Genomic DNA, 20,658 nt, shown 5'->3' with positions numbered 1-20,658 from the left:
TATATATGTTCACATCAAATTGCTCTAAAGTTTATAAGTATATTACTTTCTGCTTGACTTCTTACTTTTAAAATACTTTTAAGGGAAAATATAGACTGATGCACACACGTGAATGAAATACTGATAAAAAGACACTTTCTTTAGGGTTTATTTATTTATTTTTGCACTTATCCATTTGATTAAAAAAAACAAGCCTTCACTTTCAGCACCGACTGTGAAAAACGTATCACACAACACAAAATTACAAACAGCTTCACAAAGTGTTTTTTTCTGGAAAAAAAAAAAAAAAAAAAGTAATTAAAAAAAACCCACGTAAACCATATAAACTGAGATCTGCGATGAAAATCCTTCATTTAAAAAAACAGCACCAATTGAAACAGCCCTAGCTCACGCTGAACACACGAATAACACAAACCAGACGTAATCAACACGTTTAGGAGCTTTATACATCTGTGATTGAGTGAATATGTGCAGCTGAACGCTGTCTGATTTCACAGATCAGGTCAGTCCAGTTCCTCATCTGATCGTATCTGACCGTCAGCAGAATAATCACAACTGAACATTTCCTGACAACTGGGTCACTGACGCTTTACATATTTCATTACTGCACAATCAAGACCAGCAAAACTAACAACATACAGCTTCTAGAAATATAAACATGTCAAATATAGATATTTCACAGACACTTTATTCATATCTGGGCATCATCACTATAAACACAAACACTAACATCAGTGCACGAGAGAGTTAAAACAACACTTCAGAAAAAGATGACAATCTGCTTTAAATGTGTTCATCCTCAGTTCATCTGAGATCAGGATGGGTTTGTTTCTTCATCAGGTTTGTAGAAATGTGTCTCTGCATCAGTGTCTCAGTGATGGATGCTCTGCAGTGAATGGGTGCCGTCAGAACGAGAGTCTGATAAAAACATCACAGCACTCCAGTCCATCAGTTAACATCTGGAGAAGACAAAAGCTGAAACTAATGTCATGAGTCATGACATGGATTTTTTTATTGTTTAAATATTTTCCTTGAGGTTTACTTATAATGTTAATAATGTTTTTTGCACACAAAACAAACAAATGATTATTTTCTACCCTAATTCTGACCCTCTGTCTAAAGCGGCCTGTTTTAAGGGGCGTGTCCTTTTAGGCTCGTTAGTAATCAGCCGCTGTTATGATTGGCTAACGTCACTGCATAGGAAACAGTATCAACGCCCCTCGCTATTATTTTTGACAACATGATCAAAATAAAGCGGCCATTTCCAGACAAAGCGTTATGAAATCATAACTCTGTGCCTCGACTACAAAACAAAATCCTCCGACACGATCCGAAAAAGAAGTATACTTCAAGTTTATTTTATTAAGTATACTTAAGTAAAGTTCAAATATATTTTTAAGTATACTTTATGTAGTAAGTATACAAATATCAGTGTACTAGTAGTATACTCATACGTGTACTATTTCAACACTCCTTGGAACTAAATTGGCCCACTTTCTAGTATATAAAAGTATACATTAAGTATACTTTGAGTATAACAGTAGTAAACTTTGAGTACACAACTAGTTTACATCAATGTTTTTAGCTTGTACTGCAACTATACTAAAAGTGAACTTATAGGTATACTGATAGTTTACTACTTTAGTTCACTTTGAAGTATAGTCTCAGTAAACTACTAGTTTAGTAGTTTTATACTGTAAGTATACTCGTACGTTTTCTTTAAGTGAACTTTACATCATACTTTAAGTATACTAATATGTCCCTATTTAGGTATTAATTGGTATATATTTTGTATATGAATATCTGAACATACAAAACATCAAAAGAAAGACTCTGCTTGTAAACAGAAACATTTTATTCAAGCTTCATGCACTCTTTTTTTATAAGCACTTGAATGCGCCCCCTACCATATAACAACGCAAACATCCTCGAAACACAAGTATAGCTCAAATAAATTTAGACTTTTTCTAAGTATAAGTCAAGTATACTTAAATGTCATTTCTGAGAAGTACGTAAAAAGAAGACAAAGTATACTTTCCTATTTTTTTTTTGTTTAAAAGAAGTATACTAATAGCACACTTGAATAAACTTCTTTTTCGTAAGGGTATTCGTCAATGTCTTGCTCTGGAGGCGGAGTTTATGCAAATGACTGCGCCCAGGTGACGTCACCCTGCAACTCGGATCCAAACAAGCCATTTTTGGAGCTTAATTAAATAAATGCTTTGTTTATAATGAGGCGGAGGATTTTGGTGCTTGATCTGCAGATTTCTCTCCTGATTCAGACCAGAACACTTTTTCACTGGAGGAAGCGTTATTATGGATTATGGACTCTATGCATTTTAGTTATAAACATCTTAAAGCTGGATTTGTTTCTTCTCCAGATGTTAACTGATGGACTGGAGTGCTGTGATGTTTTTATCAGACTCTCGTTCTGACGGCACCCATTCACTGCAGAGCATCCATTGCTGAGACACTGATGCAGAGACACATTTCTACAAACCTGATGAAGAAACACACTCATCCTGATCTGGGATGAGCACATTTTCAGCTAAAGTTCATCTTTGGTTGAGCGGTGTCTTTAAATGAGGGCAGGTGGATCTGTGACATGATTCTCAGCGCAAGAGTTTCCTGAAGCAGGAGGGAAAAACACACTTGGTTTTGCTTTACACAGACTGTTATTCTAGATTCTGTGTATCTAGATGTATTAGAAAAACATTTATACTTGAATTATGCAGTCACTTTTAATACTTAGCTCATTACGGTTTTCCTCCTCATTACTCTTTTGGCAAAATCATGACCTATAAACAGTGATCTGGTGAAGAACGACCAACACGAGTGAATTAAAAATGAAAATTCTCTCATCATTTACTCTCCCTCATGTCATTTAAAACCTGTATGAGTGTTTTTTTTCTGCTGGACACATTTTGGAGAATGTCAGGAACCAAACAGTTGACGGTACCCATTGACTTCCATAGTATCCCAGCTAACAGGAAACATTCTGAGAACGTTCTCTCCAGTAACATTAATAGAACGTTTGTTCACTGTTCTGGTCTCAAAACGTTAGCAAAAAACCTTATTTATACATTGTTAATAAACGTTTTAGTTGGACGTTTGTCTAACGTTTTCTAAATGTTACTATACTTGTTTCAGAGAACATTCAACAGTAACGTTCCCATAATGTTTGAAAAATATATATATATATATATAATGAAATGTTACCCTAACGTTTTATTTAACATTTACAAAACCAAGAAAATGAAAATATTTTTAAATGTTTAAAAAAAAAACTAAAAACGTTCATAGAACATTCAGTTATGTTTTCATAACGTAACAGAAACGTTAGCAAAACGTTCCTGGAACATATTTTTGTTTGCTTAAAATACTACGGAAGTCAATGGGGCCCAAAACGGTTTGGTTTCCAACATTCCTCAAAATACCTTTTTTGTGTGTTTCACAAAAGAAGGAAATGCGAGGATATTATGGCAAAAATGGTTGGTTTTATCGTAATGTGGCACAGTTTGAGTTTAGCTGAATTGGCACTTTGGATGCGACGCTGACTGCGATTCGATCCAGTTCGATATTTAATAGTTTCAATCACACGTGTAGGAGGACAGGAAGGGGTCGCCGTGGAGACGGTTCTGCGGTTTCCACGGTTACCAGATGCCACTGGAACGTCCACCAGGTGGAGCCAGAATTCTGGCCGAGGATCTCTTAGGAATGTGATCGTCCACTTGAGCTCCTGAAACAAACGCAATCCCACAAGTTACTGAATTTAGTGCCGTCAAACGATTAATTGCGATTAATCGCATCCAAAATTTCCAAGTTTTTGTTTACATAATATATGCATGTGTACTGTGTTTATTTATTATGTGTATATAAATACACACACATTCAGTATATATATTGAAAATATTTATATGTATATACATTTATTTTATTATATTATATATAAATATATGTAATATATAACATATTTTTCTAAAATATATACATGCATATGTTTGTATTTATATATACATAATAAATACACACAGTACACACACAGAAATTATGTAAACAAAAACGTTTATTTTGGATGTGATTAATCGTGATTAATTAGTCACACTTTCTCACTGAATATTTGTGCATTTCGTAGCGTTTCTGTCTTCAGGAATCATTAGTGCGGTGAAAACCAGCACAAACACATGATTCCTGTCTGAATCTCAGCCTGATTACAACTGTTTGTTCAATTCTCAGCACATTTCCACACGTATGACTATTTTATTTCTAATCCTGATTTCAAGCTCAGAATAATGACCGGAGACAGAAGGACATGCAAACATGAGCAGATGTTTTCTGCTTTTACTGCATCCAAACAGACAGAAAATCACAGATTTTGTTTAAAAATAGAAGCAGCAGCTTATTTTGCACAGGTCTTTGATCTTGAATGGAGTATTTTAACATATTTTTCTGCTCCTTTGCAGATTGTTAAATAATACATGTTGTGCATTAAAAGTGCATTAAAGCTGATGCACACACACACACACACACACATTATATTATATATATATATATATATATATATATATCGTCCCCTTGGAATTATAAGGTTGTATCTGACATTTGTGTCAAAATTGATTATTCTGTGACAACTTATTTACATTATGTGATGTTTTTTTTTTTTAAAGTTTTGTACATTTTAGGACTTTTTATTTAGAAAACAAAAAGGTTCTATCTACAAAGTCGAACTCTAACTTGGTTCTATAAGGTTCTATCTGTGAATTTCTATCTCATAATTAGCGCATGCATAAAACAAATAATATCATCTGCAAAAACTGAACTGGCTTTACTGCAGAGCAATTACTGCACATAATGAAATATAAGTGTCACTGTCGTTTGATGGATGCGGTGAATAGCGATCAAAATGTTGTTTTTGAAGATGCTGAAAACGATAGTTTTGAGAATATATTGAGATCGTGAATATGAGGCAGATGCTGAATGTATAAAGTTACTGGGGAAATGCGCTCTGACGATGGCAGTGATGGTAAAATCATCTGCTCAAATCGAACCCTTCTAAGTTTCAAAGGGTAAGAAAGTATGCTTATTTTATTCTTTTTTATTTTATTAAAATATCAGGAGAGTTTGCTATTGCAGCAATTAGAGATCCATCCGTGCTGGATATAAGAATATGTAATGATTGGCGAAATACTCATGCAGTTTATAGTCTTAAAATGTCTTAGATTTTACAAGATTAAGCCTTAAATATCAAATAGTCAACAATTTAAATGATGGGGTCTTAATTACAACAATAAATGTCAGCATGTTATCTCGGCCATACTGATCTAAAGAGAAGGCTATTTTCCCTGTTCAGCTTTCTGTGGAATGAAGTCCTGGTCAGAAGGATTAGAGTAACGTTAGCTGCTTTAACTGTTCCCTCAATAATGTGCTTAATTACCCACTATAATCCTAGCTAAAATTAACATTAGCACTGAACAAAATATTTAGTATTGCCCTTTGTGCCTAACTTAACCAGGAAAAATTATTTGTCCTAAAATATATTATATAATATATATTATATATTATATTATATAATATTATTATATAATAAATGTGATAAAGAAAGCATTAAATTTACCTTTCTCATACATGTTGACACATTGTTACAATATTAAATATTTTGTATTTTTTATATCTTTTTATTTTTTAAATATTTGTTAATTTTTATTTAAATATTGTAATATATAATAAAGAAAAATCTTAATTTTATTTGAAAAATTATACAAGATGGAAAGTGTATGTAGAGTTCTTTGGCATTAAATGGAGTATTTGGACAAATTTTTCCACTCCTTTGCAGATTGTAAGTTAAATAATAGATTTAGAATAATTATTTTTGTTGAAACTTCTGACATTCAATTGCTTTTGTTATTTTGATAAGTGCATTAAACCTGATACATATAAATAATCGAAGAAAAATAATATAATATTTTATCTTAACTTTATATATAAATTTCATATACATTTTATAAAATTATATAAATATTTGATATAATTATAGTTTATATAATTTGTTTTATAAATTTTATAATAATTTTATATATAAATATAAAACAATATATTTATCTTTCTCTCTATATATAATTGTAATATTCGTTGAAATATTATTACATACTATTAAAAAAAAAAATTATTTTGTAAAAAAAACTGTACGTGATGTAAAGTTTTTATTGTTATTTTTTTAACTCAACATCATGAAATGATCTAATTTTAGGCGTTTTTTGTAAATCTGCAGTGCAGATGGAAACATGTATCTGCAATGTAAATCTCAGACACGCACCTGACAGGCTGAAGCTGGACTCGTGCAGGTCTCGTACGCCCGAGTGTCGCGTAGACGCCCGCATGGGAACGTCGCCCTCCGGAGTAGCGGATTCCTTCCGGATAGAGTTGGTTACGGCAGCGATGTCGCCCGAATACGGCGCTCGATCCACGCCACGCAGCCTCTGAGTCTGTGGATCACGACAGTGTTAGCATCAGTAGTGTTGGGGAAAGTTACTTTTAGAAGTAATGCATTACAATATTTTGTTAGTCCCTAAAAAAGTAACTAATTACATAACTTAGTTACTTTTTATGGAAAGTAATGTGTTACGTTACTTTTGAGTTACATTTTAAATCTGGGCAGGGCTTGCTTGTTTGTTTTTAATATAAAAAAGTTCTTCTTTTACAAATGTAAAGCCCTTTCACAACAAAAGTGAAGTGAATGCGATTCAGGCTGAAGGAAATGTAACGTCTGTACAGTAGAGGACGCCACTCAAACTAATCACATGAAGAATATGACGCAGGAGAAGAAAGATCAACACTATTCAGCAATAACTAAAATAAAACACAAATGTACCATTTTTTATTATTAGTATGGTTGAATTGGATCATCGAAGGTCAGTAGCAAAGAATTAGATTTCTCTCAACATGGCAACACCAGAGCTGTCAGTCAATACATGAGAAACAAAGTAACTTGAGTTACTTGTTTAAAAAAAGTAACTCAGATTTCCTTCTAAATGAAAAAGTAATGCGTTACTTTACTAGTTACTTGAAAAAAGTAATCTGATTACGTAACTTGCGTTACTTCTAATGTGCTACGTTACTAGTTACTTGAAAAAAGTAATCTGATTACGTAACTTGCGTTTCTTGTAATGAGTTTACTAGTTAACTGAAAAAAGTAATCTGATTATGTAACTTGTGTTACTTGTAATGCACTACGTTACTAGAAAAAGTATTCTGATTACGTAACTTGCGTATTCTGATTACGTTAATTGCGTTACTTCTAATGCGCTACGTTACTAGTTAACTGAAAAAAGAAATCTGATGACGTAACTTGCATTACTTGTAATGCGCTACGTTACTAGTTACTTGAAAAAAGTAATCTGATTACGTAACTCGCGTTACTTGTAATGCATTACTAGTTACTTGAAAAACTAATCTGATTACGTAACTTGTGTTACTTGTAATGCGTTACAAGTTAACTGAAAAAAAAATGAATCATTACATAACTTGAGTTACTTGTAATGCGTTACTAGTTACTTGAAAAAGTAATCTGATTACGTAACTTGCATTACTTGTAATGTGCTACGTTACTAGTTTCTTGAAAAAAGTAATCTGATTACGTAACTCACGTTACTTGTAATGCACTACCAGTTACTTGAAAAAAGTAATCTGAGTGACTTGTGTTACTTGTAATTCATTACATTACTAGTTACTTGAAAAAAGTAATCTAATTACGTCATTTGCGTTACTTGTAATGCGTTACGTTACAAGTTAATTGAAAAAAGTAATCTGATTACGTAACTGGCGTTACTTGTAATGCGTTACATTACTAGTTACTTGACAAAAGTAATCTAAGTAATTTGCGTTATTGTAATGCGTTACCCCCAACACTGATTCATGACAGTGTGAAAAAGATTCATATACAAACAGCGGCACCTTCTCTCTCTGGACCATCTTCTTGTAGAGGAAATCCGGGAAGGATCGCATGGGGTAGAACCTCCCGGAGCCCGGAGCGCAGGTGAACATGCCGTTCTCACACACCAGACGACCGCGGCTGATGGTCACCAGCGGGACGCCGTGACAGCACTGGCCCTCGTACAGGTTAAAGTCTCCGCCCTGAGTCTGAGAACTCGCCGAGATCGTCCTGCAGCGACAGACGGATACGAGTGCGAGTTTATTACAGGCAACTTAAACTTCTGTTGCTTGAAATAACATAAAATATAAAAAACGTAATAAATAATACATTATAAAAATAATAAAAACTATATACACATAAAAAAAATAATGACAGAAAGTTAAAATTTTGTGGTTAACTAAAATTAAATTGAAAACAGAAAATATAAAAATAAAAATGTTTATAAAGTTGTCTTTATTAAATTTACAATCCCATTCAAAAGTTTGGGGTCGGTCAGTATGATTTTTTAAAATAAATAAATACTTTTGTTAATTAAGGATGCAATAAATTGATGAAAGACAGTAAAGACATTTATAATGTTACAAAAGATTTCTATTTTTCTAATAAATGCTGTTCTTTTGAAATTTCTATTCATCTGTGAATCCTGAAAAATAAACAGTTTTCACAAAAATATTGTGCAGCACAACTGTTTTCAACATTGCTAATAATCAGAAATGTTTCTTGAGCAGCAAATCAGCATATTAGAATGATTTCTGAAGATCATGTGACACTGAAGACTGGAGTAATGATGTTGAAAATACAGCTGATCACAGAAATAAATTACAGTTTAACAGATATTCACATAGAAACAGCTGTTTTACACTGTAATAATATTTCACTGTTTTTACTGTATTTATGGTCAAATAAATGCAGCCTTGGTGAGCAGAAGAGACTTCTTTTCAAAACATTAAAAAACTTACTGAACCCAAACTATATTTTTAACATATTAATATGATAAAATATTAAAACTTTATATTTTTATATATAATTTTATAGTGTTTCTGTGGAAGATCTCTATTTTTTTTTCAAGTAGGGTTAGAGTTAGGGTTATATTATATTATTTATTATTATAAATAACAGTTTTTCAATGTATAAATATTTCAGTATGCACTATATTGTAAATATATATATATATATATATATATTATTATTATTATTTTTTTTTTTGAAGTTATAAATAAAACAAAATGATTGGATTATTGGAGAAAATACCATTTCAGTCTTTCTACTTCAAAATTTCACATTTAACTCAATGTGTTACTTGCCATTTCTTTTAAATTATTTGCAAAATTGTTTCAAAGTAAATCCTACACCAGATTTTTCTCAGTCCAGAGGAAGAAAAGCTTTATCTCCCAAAGTAAATCCAGTAAAGCTCCCAGTACCGGCTGGCATCCGGGTCCCACACCACCACATCAGCGTCGGCTCCGGGGACAATGCGGCCCTTCCGCGGGTACAGATTATAGATCTTAGCCGCATTCGAGCTCGTCACAGCCACAAAACGATTTTCATCCATCTTACCAGCGACCTGAAGGACAAAAAACACTACTGAATGAATCTGCAGGTTTGAATGAATTGAGTGAGTCAATGATTCAATGACTCATTTATAAAGACAGTAGCTGTGTCCCAATGTTCATACTATCTATCCTAAATAGTATGTGAGAATAGAATAAGTGCGTCCCAAAGCATAGTATGCTGAAAAGAGTATGCCAAAAGTCCCCGGATGGTCTACTATTTCAGGTCGATTTTTGAAGTGTGGATCCGTGCACACTCTAATGGCTTGAGTTTCACGTAATTCTTTGCACGTGGTAGGAGGAGTTAAGATCAGTAAGGTGAATTCGCTAAACAAACATGACGGACAACCCTGACATCACTGTGTCATCATCAGCATTTAAATGTGAAAAGTTTATACATTATAACTGTAGACCTAGTAGTTAAAGTTCTTATTTTGCCGGGTCAGATGAACACACTGAAAAGCTAATTACTTGGCGAGCTGCCAATGAAGCCGTATTCACGGGCAAGAGAAACGCTGCTATAAAAGGATTTGAATGAGTACGATTGATTGTTTCCTTCCTTATGTGGATCTGTAAGGCTGCAGGATAGGGGAGAGCGGGGCACAAACTAACACTTTTTGACTTTCTCAAATTGTGTAAATCCACTTCATGTTCAGAGTATAATTTTTTTATCCACAGTAATTTCACACTTGTCTAGTACAAATATGTTGCTTTGTTTCATAAATACAGTGTATACGTTTTTCTTTATTTACCCTCAAAAATTGGAAGTGAAATGTGACAACATGCCCCATAGGTGGGGTACATTGTAACAGCTGAGGGGCACGTTGTAACATGACCATATGACACCCTAAAATGTTATCTGATCTTATGAAAAATGAGAATCAGAATATACAAGACAAACTAAAATATTTTGTCAATAAAATAAAATAGCCATTATTTTATTTAAAATAAATAATTATGTGGAAAATCGACATTGTGATATTGCTTAATGCGAGTCAAATTGCGAAGGTTGCGATTACGTTAAATAAATATGCCCCTTCAGAGCAAGCCAGCTGTGTTTATTTACGGAATAAATATTTCCGTGTGCAGTTCACAAAGTGAGCAGGCATTATGGAGTCTAGCTCAATATTATTTCAATCTTCTTTTCTTTGATCCTGTTAAAAAAAAACGGCTTGTCAAATTAATGTTTTTATGACTTCGATTTGATTATTTAATTTGGTTGAATACAATATATTGTTTGTTTGTTTTTTGTTTTGATTTTTTCGGTTCTTTCATGGATATTAACAGCAAACAATAATAATTCCTTAAATATTATTACAAATTATTTAGAAAATATTTAATATAATATATAAATTAATTTTAAGCATGTTCAATGTAACATTTTAATATGAAAATGGATAAGCGTAATGCAGCTGTTTGTGATGTATTGCATACAGCATTGTGGAAAACATCAGCACCGCTCTCCGGACATTATGCGGCAGATCTGCGCCGACGCGCTCTTTCTTGTCTCGCGAATAAACTGGTAAGCGTTTGTAGAGCAAATAATGAGCAGTGTAGGGCACGGTAAGGATAAATAAACTTGCGAGTAATGGAAAAGAAATGTCGATGTGTATTTTTTATGCAATGGCAAAAATGTCATGTAAGAATGTTTTCTATCTGAATAATTAACAGCAGGTGTAAAATGAACGCAATTATGTCACCAGACGCAATTTTATGACGTAGTAGTGTTTTCCAAAAACGTCCATACTTTTCTGCTACACGCTCAAAAGTATCTACTTTTTCTTCGCGAAAAAAGTACATACTTTTAGGATGAAGTACAAGTAGGCACATTGGGACGCAGGGAGTCACTTGCTTTGTTTCTGAATGAATCTTTTTTTTTAATGAATCGAGTGAGTCAATGATTCAGTGACTTATAAAGAAAATCACTTTTTATTTCTGAAGGAATCCATGGTAAATCATACAATGACTTGTTCATATAGTATAGACAGTCACCTGCTTTGTTTCTGAATGAATCCGTGGTTTTGAGCCAACTGAGTGAGCCAATGGTTCAATGACTCATTTATAGAGACAGTAAAATAGCTTCATTTCTGAATGAATCAGTTTGAATGAATGGTTCAGTGACTCACTCATTAAGCCAGTGACTTGCCGCTACCAGTTTTAGTTTCATATTTACATTTCGTCATTTAGCAGACGCTTTTATCCAAAGCGACTTACAAATGAGGACAATGGAAGCAATCAAAACCAACAAAAGATCTAGATATCTAGAGTATAATTTCACTTAAAAATATTTCAATTTTCATTTAAAAAAGAACTCATAAATATCCATGTTACTGAATGAATCTGTGGTTTTGAATGAATTGAGTGAGTCAATGATTCAATGACTCATTCGTAAAGACAATAATTTGCTTTCTTACTGAACGAATCAGCCATTTGAACAAATTTATGCGGTCCAATCAAAATATTTATTTCTAAAGCTACTTTTGGCAATGTCTTAAGAACGTTTTTCTCATCTAACGCAGTAATAACTTTAAACAATCTTTTGGGGGTAATTTCTCAGCCCAAATGGATGTGTGATTAATTTGAGATTAATTAGATGAATGAATGGGAATTATTGTCTGGTGTCGCACCACTCCTCTCTCCCAGATGATGCTCATGCGGTCCTCCACGCCGGCCGCTCCGTGAGGGATCTTGGTGAAGTCTTCCTTCCCCATTGACTTCTGCTTGGTGTTGAACGCGCGGTGATCTGACGCCACCACGTTGATGATGTCACTGCGTGCACAGGAAACGCATCATCATCATCACACATACACTAATGTCAGAGACAGGTTCTGATATCACGGATGAATGAATAGGTGCGTCCCAAATCACGTACTTATGCACTATGACGTTTTGTAGTATCAATAGTGTGAGTAGTGTGTTCACTGAGTGTACTTTAAATACCCGGATGATGCACTTAAATAGCTGAAAAAATGAAGTGTGGAATGTTGAACACGTAAGCGCGGTGGTGGGGGGGCTATCAGACTCTGATTAATAATGACGAAATAACCAGTGTTGGTAGTAATGCATTACAAGTAACGCTAGCTACATAATCAGATTACTTTTTTAAGTTAACTAATAAAGTAACGCATTACTTTTTAATTTAGAAGGAAATATCTGAGTTACTTTTTCAAATAAGTAACTCCAGTTACTTTGATTCCATGCATTGACTGACAGCTCTCGTGTTGCCATGTTGAGAGAAATCAGGAGTGAGTAGTAGTTACTGTACTTCTAGACTAAATGTGAACATGTATTTACTCATCTCACCTGCACAAAAACAGATTCAGATTCAGTATTCCTCATAATCAACAAAAACAGTCAAATGCAAACTCAGATTATACAAATCTGCGATAATTAAATATGTTAAATAAGACAAATATCATTTATGTATTTAATCCTATTTTATTAACCAATCTTTTGCTACTGACATTGGATGATCTAATTCAACCATACTAATAAGCCTGCATCATATTCTTCATGTGAGTAGTTTGAGTGGCGCCCTCTACTGTACAGACGTGAATTTACATTTCCTTCAGCCTGAGGCGTATTCATTTCACTTTTGTTGTGAAAAGGGCTTTTACATTTGTAAAATAACTTTTTTATATTAAAAACAAACAAGCAAGCCCTGCCCAGATTTAAAAAGTAACTCAAAAGTAACGTAAAGCATTACCTTCCATAAAATGTAACTAACATAATTAGTTACTTTTTAGAGTATCTAATATTGTAATGCATTACTTTTAAAATTAACTTTCCCCAAAACTTAAGATAACCTTATAAAATTCATACATTACATGGTTGAGTGCATAGTGTATAAGTGCATAGTGTATAAGCGCCTAGTGTATAAGTGCATATAGTGTATAAGTACATAGTGTATAAGTGCATATAGTGTATAAGTACATAGTGTATAAGTGCATATAGTGTATAAGTATATAGTGTATAAGTGCATATAGTGTATAAGTGCATATAGTGTATAAGTATATAGTGTATAAGTGCATATAGTGTATAAGTGCATATAGTGTATAAGTACATAGTGTATAAGTGCATATAGTGTATAAGTGCATATAGTGTATAAGTGCATAGTGTATAAGTGCATATAGTGTATAAGTGCATATAGTGTATAAGTGCATATAGTGTATAAGTGCATATAGTGTATAAGTACATAGTGTATAAGTGCATATAGTGTATAAGTGCATATAGTGTATAAGTACATAGTGTATAAGTGCATAGTGTATAAGTACATAGTGTAAAAGTACATAGTGTATAAGTGCATATAGTGTATAAGTGCATATAGTGTATAAGTACATAGTGTATAAGTGCATAGTGTATAAGTGCATATAGTGTATAAGTGCATAGTGTATAAGTGTACAGTAGTGTATAAGTGCATAGTGTATAAGTACATAGTGTAAAAGTACATAGTGTATAAGTGCATAGTGTATAAGTGCATAGTGTATAAGTGCATAGTGTATAAGTGTACAGTAGTGTATAAGTACATAGTGTAAAAGTACATAGTGTATAAGTGCATATAGTGTATAAGTGCATAGTGTATAAGTACATAGTGTATAAGTGTACAGTAGTGTATAAGTGCATATAGTGTATAAGTACATAGTGTATAAGTGCATATAGTGTATAAGTGCATATAGTGTATAAGTACATAGTGTATAAGTGCATAGTGTATAAGTACATAGTGTAAAAGTACATAGTGTATAAGTGCATATAGTGTATAAGTGCATAGTGTATAAGTGCATATAGTGTATAAGTGCATATAGTGTATAAGTACATAGTGTATAAGTGCATAGTGTATAAGTGCATATAGTGTATAAGTGCATAGTGTATAAGTGTACAGTAGTGTATAAGTGCATAGTGTATAAGTACATAGTGTAAAAGTACATAGTGTATAAGTGCATAGTGTATAAGTGCATAGTGTATAAGTGTACAGTAGTGTATAAGTGCATAGTGTATAAGTGCATAGTGTATAAGCACATAGTGTATAAGTACATAGTGTATAAGTGCATATAGTGTATAAGTGCATATAGTGTATAAGTACATAGTGTATAAGTGCATAGTGTATAAGTGCATAGTGTATAAGTGCATATAGTGTATAAGTGCATAGTGTATAAGTGTACAGTAGTGTATAAGTGCATAGTGTATAAGTACATAGTGTAAAAGTACATAGTGTATAAGTGCATAGTGTATAAGTGCATAGTGTATAAGTGCACATAGTGTATAAGTACATAGTGTATAAGTACATAGTGTATAAGTGCATATAGTGTATAAGTGCATAGTGTATAAGTACATAGTGTATAAGTGTACAGTAGTGTATAAGTGCATATAGTGTATAAGTACATAGTGTATAAGTGCATATAGTGTATAAGTGCATATAGTGTATAAGTACATAGTGTATAAGTGCATAGTGTATAAGTACATAGTGTAAAAGTACATAGTGTATAAGTGCATATAGTGTATAAGTGCATAGTGTATAAGTGCATATAGTGTATAAGTACATAGTGTATAAGTACATAGTGTATAAGTGCATAGTGTATAAGTATATAGTGTATAAGTGCATATAGTGTATAAGTGCATATAGTGTATAAGTATATAGTGTATAAGTGCATATAGTGTATAAGTGCATATAGTGTATAAGTACATAGTGTATAAGTGCATATAGTGTATAAGTGCATATAGTGTATAAGTGCATAGTGTATAAGTGCATATAGTGTATAAGTGCATATAGTGTATAAGTGCATATAGTGTATAAGTACATAGTGTATAAGTGCATATAGTGTATAAGTGCATATAGTGTATAAGTACATAGTGTATAAGTGCATAGTGTATAAGTACATAGTGTAAAAGTACATAGTGTATAAGTGCATATAGTGTATAAGTGCATATAGTGTATAAGTACATAGTGTATAAGTGCATAGTGTATAAGTGCATATAGTGTATAAGTGCATAGTGTATAAGTGCATAGTGTATAAGTACATAGTGTAAAAGTACATAGTGTATAAGTGCACATAGTGTATAAGTGCATAGTGTATAAGTGCATAGTGTATAAGTACAGTAGTGTATAAGTACATAGTGTAAAAGTACATAGTGTATAAGTGCATATAGTGTATAAGTGCATAGTGTATAAGTACATAGTGTATAAGTGTACAGTAGTGTATAAGTGCATATAGTGTATAAGTACATAGTGTATAAGTGCATATAGTGTATAAGTGTACATAGTGTATAAGTGCATAGTGTATAAGTACATAGTGTAAAAGTACATAGTGTATAAGTGCATATAGTGTATAAGTGCATAGTGTATAAGTGCATATAGTGTATAAGTGCATATAGTGTATAAGTACATAGTGTATAAGTGCATAGTGTATAAGTGCATATAGTGTATAAGTGCATAGTGTATAAGTGTACAGTAGTGTATAAGTGCATAGTGTATAAGTACATAGTGTAAAAGTACATAGTGTATAAGTGCATAGTGTATAAGTGCATAGTGTATAAGTGTACAGTAGTGTATAAGTGCATAGTGTATAAGTGCATAGTGTATAAGTGCATAGTGTAAAAGTACATAGTGTATAAGTGCATATAGTGTATAAGTACATAGTGTATAAGTACATAGTGTAAAAGTACATAGTGTATAAGTACATAGTGTATAAGTGCATAGTGTATAATGGTACAGTAGTGTATAAGTACATAGTGTAAAAGTACTAGAGATGTTCCGATACCCTTTTTCCCTTCCCGATACCGATTCCGATACCTAGGCTCAGGGTATCGGCCGATACTGAGTACTGATCCGATACCTGGGTGTGTATCTGGTTATACAGCTGTATGTACTACTAGATCTGTATAGATACAATTATTTTATGGTGTGCTTCACCATAGATAGATAGATAGATAGATAGATAGATAGATAGTCTGGCGAGTAAACAAAAAAATATAATATATAATGTTTGGAAAATGGCATTCCATTTTTAAAATCTATTTAAATATCTAAAAGTACACTCTTAACATCAGTCAGTGAAGCATTATAAATGTATTATGATAATCGAGTATTATTTAATGATATAACTTTAGCAATTAGAATTAAAACTTGGTAACCATGAATACAGTCATTTTAACTGAACTGGTGGTGGTGCTTTTTTGGTCATTCAGTGTTTCTCTGAAAAATGGGGGGGAAACTATCAATAATACTGATAAGATAATAATCATACTATGAATTCTACTAAGAACAATATAAAACGCACTAAGGATTAACGAGCTGCTGGATTCATGAATATTAATCATGTTGTCTGCGTTCGCTTGAACTGATTTGCTGAAATCAAAACAGGGACGATTATAGGTGAGCGCCAGCCAATGAGATTGTCGCTTGCGCATTAGCTCCGCCTACTACCGGAGAACCCGGCAGTTCTTAAAAGATGAAGAATTCAAAAGGAACTCCGTTATTCTGACAGGAAAATACAACAAAGAATATTGTTTACATACCAAGCAGAATTGACGCGCTACATAAGACTCTCTCTCTCTCTCTCTCTTTGCATGTGAGGAAAAAAAGCAAAGCTCACACTAGAGCTTACGGTACGTCAAATACAGGTGCGCTGCGCATTCATTCAGATGAACTGAAAAATAGCCCAGATCGCTTGACGGAGAGTGAAACTCTGAAGCGCTTGGTCAGAGTGTTCAGCGAGTGACAATATATCTGTGCTAAACTTATACATAGCCTCCAACTCACACACTGGCGAGTATAATCTGAGCATTTATTAGCCAGTGGCTAATATTATACACTATTTAGTCGCCCAGGGTGAAGATTTAGTCGCATATGCGAGTGATTTACTGGCAATGTGCTACCACGTTTGTATTTATTCTTTGCTGCTCTAAATAGTGGTTGCTTGTGCACAACTTCCTGTGTTTGCATTCTGAGCAGCGAAGAAGAATTGATTTCCGATTTGCAGCGGTAAGCAAAGCTAGCGGGCATAACTATAGATCTTGTTTAAGAATGGTATCGGATCGGTACATGGATTCAAGTACTCGCCGATACCGATGCCAGATTTTTTTGTGGTATCGGTGGAATTTCCGATACTAGTATCGGAATCGGAACAACCCTAAAAAGTACATAGTGTATAAGTGCATATAGTGTATAAGTACATAGTGTAAAAGTACATAGTGTATAAGTACATAGTGTATAAGTGCATAGTGTATAAGTGCATATAGTGTATAAGTGCATAGTGCATATAGTGTATAAGTGCATAGTGTATAAGTGTACAGTAGTGTATAAGTGCATATAGTGTATAAGTGCATATAGTGTATAAGTGCATAGTGTATAAGTGTACAGTAGTGTATAAGTGCATAGTGTATAAGTACATAGTGTATAAGTGTACAGTAGTGTATAAGTACATAGTGTAAAAGTACATAGTGTATAAGTGCATATAGTGTATAAGTACATAGTGTATAAGTACATAGTGTATAAGTGTACAGTAGTGTATAGTGTGTCATTTGGGACGCAGTTAATGAGCGAGGTTCTGGAGATGGGCGGAGCTGTGAGATGATTGGCGGGAGCGTACTTGCCCAGCAGGCCCATGAGGCTGTCGGGGGTGCTGGGGTCGAGCCGGAGGGGTGGAGCTACGACGTGGGCGGCGGCATGAGCCCAGTCCTGATGATAGTAATGCATGCCACTCAGCGCAGAATGAGCCAGCGTGGTCTCGGCGTGAACCACCTTATCTGAAGCACACGATTAAACACCATCACAGCTTTACACATCATCTACCAGCATTTACACTCATGGACCACATGTTACTGCTACAATTCCATTTCTCTTTGGAGATTATGAATGAGAGTTTTCTATACAACCCTACATACAGTACTTTTGTGAAAAAGAAGTGTGCTTAAGTGTACTGGAAGTGCACTTCAAATCTTAAAATTACATTTTTAAAAGATTATATTTGCAGACAATATAATAAGGCAGCGGCTATTTACACTAAGTGCAAATAGCAATGGATTATATTTACATTATGTTAAAATATATAGTGTTAATTATGAATGAGAGGGGCAGTCGTGGCCTAATGGATAGAGAGTCAGACTTGTAACCCGAAGGTCGCTCTTTCCATCCTCCATACCATGACTGAGGTGAGACTCGGGCGCCGCAGCATTGGCTGCCCACTGCTCTGGGTGTGTGTTCACGGTGTGTGTGTGTGTGTGTGTGTGTTCACTACTCTCTGCTGTGTGTGTGCACTTGGATGGGTTAAATGCAGAGCACAAATTCTTGGCCACACATCATATCCTTTCTTTTATAAATCGAAATGCAATACTAATGTATTGAATGTAAATTTTAATTCAAATTATTAAATGAATGACACTTTTGGGACCTACCCTAACAGCTTTTGAGTGAAATATTAATATGTGTATATAATGCACACACACACTTAAATCTCCTCAGAAACTCACCCTGCATCCGAGCGGCAGCAATGACATCAGCAGCAGACACACTGGAGACATTCACCAAATACACTGGACAGTGAGCCTGCAGTGAAGAACAGCATTTGAGACACACACACACCACATACACCTAACCCTACCCCTTACAGGAAACTACTGGCAATTTTTGAATTTCATAAAACACCGTTTTGTATGTTTTTCAAGCCGTTTGTTTTACGGAGACACAGGAAGTGTTCTCATAAACCATGTTTACGTTGTAGTACCCATGTTATTATACACATTTGTGTCCTCGTAAACCATATATACCAGTACACACACACACACACACACACACACACACACACACACACACACACACACGCGCACACTCACACGCGCACACACACACACACACACACACACACACACACACACACACACACACACACACACACACACACACACACACACACACACACACACACACACACACACACACACACACACACACACACACACACACACACACGCGCACACTCACACGCGCGCGCACACACTCACACGCGCACACACATGTTCTCACCCTGTTTGCGATGGTTATGGCTCGGTGTGTGGCCTCTGCCTCCAACTACAGACACACACAGAGAGATAGACAGACAGACATCAGTCATAATGAATAAAGACTCAATCACACACACACACACACACACACACACACAAACACGCACACGCACACACACACACACACACACACACAATGTCACCTCCTCTGGTCGACTGATCTCCATCCCCTCCGGACCACTGATGCCCAGATCCAGCGCCTCTTTTGCCCCCTAAACAAACACACACATTAAAAACATGTCAGAGAAATAAAGAGGATTCACTCTTTATATAGATATAGATGCAATAAGATATATGTTCTGGTTTTTAAAATAAAATAAAATAGTAGCATGCTATACTGTTGCCACAAGACATTTTGTTAAATGTTTATTTCAGTAAATATGTCCAATTATCATCTCAGGTAAAATAAAATAAAATTAAAAGAACATTTCATGAATAAAATAAAACAAAATTAAATTAAATAATAAAAAGGTAGTATGCTATATTGTTATTATATTAAATTTTATGCTATTTTTTATTGTTTTTGTTAATTCAGTAAATATGTCCAATTATCGTGTCAGGTAAAACAAAACAAATCATTAAAAGAGTGTTATAGTGTTATATTTCTATGAGAAAGTAGGAATGTGTGGCGTCTGGCAGCACCTCGTGCACCAGCTCTCCGTTCTCAGCGTGGACGCGAGCGACGGCTCCGATGTTCTTACAGGTGTGCATCGCCTGGTAGAGCTCAGAGTCCTTCAGCATCAGCACATCTTTATACGCCATGAACATCTGGAAGGAGTTCACGCCCTTCTCTCCCACCAACACCTCCATCTCCCTGCGCACCTGAGTCAAATCAAACAAAACCAGGCCGAATAACCAGTCACGAAAATCTCAATCAAAACATGAAATTAAAAGAAAACTGCATGAATCAAATAAAAAACAAGAAATAAAATCACAGTATGCTACGCCGTTGTCGCATGATTTCAATTCAATACATTTTTATTGTCCAGTTATCATCTGATGTAAAATATTAAATTCAATTAATCAGCAATATGCTACACTTTTCAACGTTTAATTCAACAAGTATGTCCAGTTATCTCAGGTAAAATAAAATAATAGCATGCTATACTGATGTATAGCAAT

At 34.2% G+C, this 20,658-nt stretch overlaps 1 protein-coding gene across 2 annotated transcripts in view; it reads right to left on the bottom strand.

Moving 5' to 3' along the window:
- Positions 1-274: 274 nt before the first annotated feature.
- The window catches only part of dpysl5b (dihydropyrimidinase like 5b), a 28,473-nt gene continuing 8,089 nt past the window's right edge, over positions 275-20,658 (bottom strand). For both annotated transcript variants that reach the window (XM_058772155.1, XM_058772156.1), the window contains exons 4-13: positions 20,179-20,358; positions 19,680-19,748; positions 19,499-19,543; positions 18,946-19,021; positions 18,066-18,222; positions 12,108-12,249; positions 9,352-9,494; positions 7,951-8,158; positions 6,314-6,482; positions 275-3,739 (exon numbers count right to left, since the gene is read on the bottom strand). In XM_058772155.1, the coding sequence (XP_058628138.1) occupies positions 3,654-3,739; positions 6,314-6,482; positions 7,951-8,158; positions 9,352-9,494; positions 12,108-12,249; positions 18,066-18,222; positions 18,946-19,021; positions 19,499-19,543; positions 19,680-19,748; positions 20,179-20,358 (1,275 nt within the window). In that variant the 3' untranslated portion in view covers positions 275-3,653. The remainder of the gene's footprint in view (positions 3,740-6,313; positions 6,483-7,950; positions 8,159-9,351; positions 9,495-12,107; positions 12,250-18,065; positions 18,223-18,945; positions 19,022-19,498; positions 19,544-19,679; positions 19,749-20,178; positions 20,359-20,658) is intronic.

This window comes from Onychostoma macrolepis, chromosome 04 (genome assembly GCF_012432095.1).
Source record: "Onychostoma macrolepis isolate SWU-2019 chromosome 04, ASM1243209v1, whole genome shotgun sequence".
Taxonomy (NCBI): Eukaryota; Metazoa; Chordata; class Actinopteri; order Cypriniformes; family Cyprinidae; genus Onychostoma; species Onychostoma macrolepis.
Note: the sequence above shows the minus strand (reverse complement) of the source record. Positions and strands in the feature narration are given on the sequence as shown.